The 3992-nt window shown below is 37.8% G+C and overlaps 1 protein-coding gene across 1 annotated transcript; it reads right to left on the bottom strand.

The window, feature by feature from the left end:
• Window positions 1–1934: 1934 nt before the first annotated feature.
• On the bottom strand, window positions 1935–3036 carry LOC108369418 (ribosomal protein L30). Its single transcript, XM_017624520.1, has 4 exons — window positions 2969–3036; window positions 2834–2896; window positions 2591–2736; window positions 1935–2156 (listed from the first exon to the last, which is right to left on the bottom strand). The coding sequence occupies exons 2-4, from the start codon at window positions 2852–2854 to the stop codon at window positions 1988–1990; spliced, it is 336 nt and encodes a 111-aa protein (XP_017480009.1). The 5' UTR covers window positions 2855–2896; window positions 2969–3036; the 3' UTR covers window positions 1935–1987.
• Between the last annotated feature and the right edge of the window lie 956 nt (window positions 3037–3992).

Here is a 3992-nt window from a genome sequence, read left to right as displayed (position 1 = left end):
GCAAAAAGCACGAAGCATGCTTTTTCCAGCATACCGAGCGGTATGCGAGCTCTCGCTTGCTTTCAACTGTCATTTTTGTTGTTTGACAGCTGTGTTCTCATTTCGCAGAATTCTTCAGAGTAGCAACTTCGTTTATTTTGGAGGCAAATACAAATTTAGAGGCAGCCATTTTTCATTTGAAATACATAGTATACATCTCTTTATGCAGATTTTCTAAGTAATTAAGTTTTATGTTTCTGCATGAAAACCCGAATTTGGACGAAACAAAATAAATATTAAACCGGCTGATTGTCAAAGCGCGCAAAAAGATGGGAGTTGACCATCTTTTCGCTTCGCGCTGCCGCTTCAACGATTTATGTGGCATGCTTTGTGCATTTTCATACAATTCATCTTATCTGTCAAAGCGAATCTGTCACGTAAAGCGAAGCAAAAGTTTTATGTGACATCAGCTTATCTCGCTTGCGAGAGAAAAAAGCATGCGAAGACGGCCGGTAAAAGCAGTCGGTGGAAAAGCAGTCTTATTGGGCCTGAGCACACATGAACCAAAAATACAAGATCACGTAAGAACGCGACGTTGTATTTGTAACTGGTTTTGAGAAAAAAGTTTGCGAAAGCGGGTTCGTCAGCTGAGCGTTTGTTTACATCACAAGCACCACTATTTTACACTTTTATCCAAGTAAAGAAGAGTTAATTCAACATGACAACACATTTTAAAGCATTTTGTTGCATCATTTTACCTTAATTGTGCGTTTAAAGTGGCTGACAATAATTTTGGCTAATTTTGGTTTTCGTTGTTTTCTTTGCTTTGTTTACTTTTCGCTCGTTTTCCAGTGATACAAGATGGCGTAGAACCCGCTAAAAAAATCGACTTTTTTCACTCTCGTGTTCTTACGTGATCTTGTGTCTTTCGTTCATGCTGAGCACACTAGCCTGCTCATTCGGACTGAGCAGTCTACCACTCGAACGCACACTGGACTGGGCAGTCGGCCGAAAACAGGTTTCAGTTTTATATACAGGAACTACGCATGAGTGTGTTAGTGCATGTGGCACATGCAAACAAAACGAAATAGAAAACATGTTGTCTATGTGTGCGTGTCAGTCCACCGTCAATCCGCGATTTTCACGAACTGAAATGAGCGTGGTAAACTCGAACTCTCTCCCCGTCTTATCCACAAAAAAACCCGGTTTTAGGCGGACTGAGCCAAAGCGCATCCATACAGTCCGTACAGTCCAGCAGTCCAGTGTGCGGAGGTCCATTGAAATTTTTGTGTTTGTTCTGGCAACACCACATTCGCCTTGCGCATTAGCCTGTGTTTATACACGGAAACTTTTGTCGACCCGATTTTTCCTTTGGTGTTGCTCGTATCATTTACACCCGGTGACTTTTTTCTATGCAATTGTGGCTGTCGACTGTGAACCGCTACCTCAATTTACACAGACGAACGAGAGCACAAAGCGTGTTGCCTGAGCACGAGCAACCCGGTGCCCCCTCCCTTCCACGTCTCGCTGTCTCCTACAAACGGCGAGCTGCCGCAACAAAAATCGCCTTGTGTAAATGAGAATTTAATTACTTTATATATATATCAATCCCGTTACTCCTGCGATTATGCGTAGGCCAATTCACGAATTTGGGTTAAAATTAGCTGCACAAACACAATTTCATGAATCGCAATCATACACGAAAATTTAAGTATGTACTGTAATGACCATGCTCACGAACGTGTACCTAGCATAGCGTATAAACACATCAAGGGTTTTCATCTAAAGTGAAAAAATTACCCTAATCAGAATTTTCTGCGCAGGCGGCCTTTGACCGAGCTTAGGGATTATAACACTTAGTAGAAGTACCCTTCCTGTGTTATCTAAGAAGAGGGGCGGAAGGATATATCTAAATATCTCTTACTCCACTTTTAAATAAAATACAAAACAGAAAATGGATTGTTTATGATTTTGTTTTTATTTAAAAAATATCATCTTCAGTGATGATTTAATTGTCTGGCAGCGATCGAATGATGTCCGAATCTCCAGGATCAGTGATGGACATGGTGCACACACGGAAATATTTACCGCAAGCGGTACCTAATTCAATGTTGGTGCCACTGTAATGTTGAACTTCGGTCTTCGCCAACATAGCGTAGTACTCAATCTCTGATTTCCTACAAGTAAAAACGAAATAAATTTAGAAATGCATAGTAAGATGAAGCAATACGTATGTGCTTAATAATTTCAGAAAGAGTCTCTAGTAGTAATTGAATATCAACATTATATGTCTGCTTAGTACATTCATCATCTAGCAAATTAAATTAGCTAATACAATACAAAACGAATTACCTGGTGTATTTTGCTGGAGCCATTTGGATGTCTGTCATTGCACTTGCCCCAAACATAGGCGCGCTATACAACATTTGTTCTGAGAGTAACTACTCCATAGCTTCCATTGCGAATAAATTGAATTGCAAAATGCAAAAAAACATGGGAAACTTGTATGGGAGCATACTTCTCAGTCTCGAAAGACTCCATATGGCTCCAGCAAGCAAATCAATGGAATACTACTTCTCTGTAGTCGTACACAAATGTTTGCGCTTCTCACCTCAAAGCTGGAGTGTTGCTGGCAATCAGCACCAATTTCGCTTTGCCTTGACGCAGGGTTTTTAAAGCTTGTTTATAACCCAAGCAATATTTGCCAGACTTCATCACCAAGGCCAAACGGGAGTTGGTGCTTTCCAAAGCCTTTTTCTGAAAATGAAAAGAAATACACACTTATTTAGGTTATGTTCAAACAACGGAGGGATTAGGCACCACGTGTCACCGTCCAACAAAAACCTGAATTTACCTGTTTTTTGACGGCAACCATGATTGCAGTTCTCTTAGTATAAATACAAAGTCAGATGGAAATCTGAAAGTTTATAAGATGTTGGAAAATTGTTAAAGTTATTTAACTTTTCGAATAATAAAAAAGCACATCCACCTTCAAAGACGATTTGCAGGAAAAGAAGGAATTTCACGTTGACAGCTGTCAATTAAAACTTCCTTTTCAGGGTTGCATAGAAGTCAACGATATTTTCTTTCTATTTAGTGTTATCGTTTAACTTCATCTTATCGGTCATCGGTTATCTGTTTCTGTTTATTTTTTATTAAGGCCAAGTAAAAATTATAACGTGAACATGTTTAAGTTTATTTCCAGAAGTGATTGCAATATGTATACATACGTCCCAAAAATCTTATTAAGGGTACTCATATATACGCGCAAGTTTCATATTTGGGTAATTGGGCAACTTTGCGCCATGTGTTTCATGAGGATAATTTTATATTTTATGCAATTTCTGACATTTAATTATTTGACTATACTTAATTTATAAAGTTGAACAATTGAAACTCAAATAATTATCCATAAATCAAAAACTGAGAGCGCAAAGTGACAGTTCTCCTGAGAGAAGTTACGAATTCTTGCTGGAAAAATTTTAGCCAGCAAGAATTTGCAATCACGAAAAACATATGATTGAGGCACTTGGTTGCATTTTTGTTTATGATAATTTGAATAAATAAGTTCGTTAAATTTAAAAATTTATAAGCACGAGCGATTATTTATGAAAAAAGAAGTAAATACTTGTTGATATAATTAATTTAGTTAATTATAATGATTTGAACTTAACTCGGCTGAAAAAAAATTGTATTCGCATTCGGAATGCAATTGCAACCAGATTCGATTTAAGAAACCCGATAGCTGGAAGAAAGAAATATACATGTATATCCTGTTTTTGTCCATCTGAAAGAATTTTAAAAATTCTATAAACGTTTATTATGTTTAAAATGCAACCGTGGACACCAGCTGTCAGGGAAACTTGCAAATTCCCATGATACAATAATAGGTGCGTTCGTTTAAAATCTCCAGTTAAAACCAACCAACTGCCAAATTCCGGCGAAATGCCATTTGTTCTCTCAGAAGAGAAAAATATCCCAAATAGTACGCGAACAGAAAATTTGCAGAAACT

Source organism: Rhagoletis zephyria, unplaced genomic scaffold (genome assembly GCF_001687245.7).
Source record: "Rhagoletis zephyria isolate East Lansing unplaced genomic scaffold, Rhagoletis_zephyria_1.1 Rzeph_scaffold_03661, whole genome shotgun sequence".
Classification (NCBI taxonomy): domain Eukaryota; kingdom Metazoa; phylum Arthropoda; class Insecta; order Diptera; family Tephritidae; genus Rhagoletis; species Rhagoletis zephyria.
The sequence above is the reverse complement of the archived record's forward strand: the minus strand, read 5'-3'. Positions and strand labels throughout refer to the sequence as shown.

Excerpts from the sequence above, each read along its gene's own strand:
- LOC108369418 (XM_017624520.1), bottom strand. The coding sequence starts at position 2,854 with ATGGTTGCCGTCAAAAAACAG. Across the intron at positions 2,737-2,833 it reads TGGTTGCCGTCAAAAAACAG|AAAAAGGCTTTGGAAAGCAC; the intron begins GTAAATTCAGGT and ends TTTCATTTTCAG. Across the intron at positions 2,157-2,590 it reads AGCAACACTCCAGCTTTGAG|GAAATCAGAGATTGAGTACT; the intron begins GTGAGAAGCGCA and ends TTTTACTTGTAG.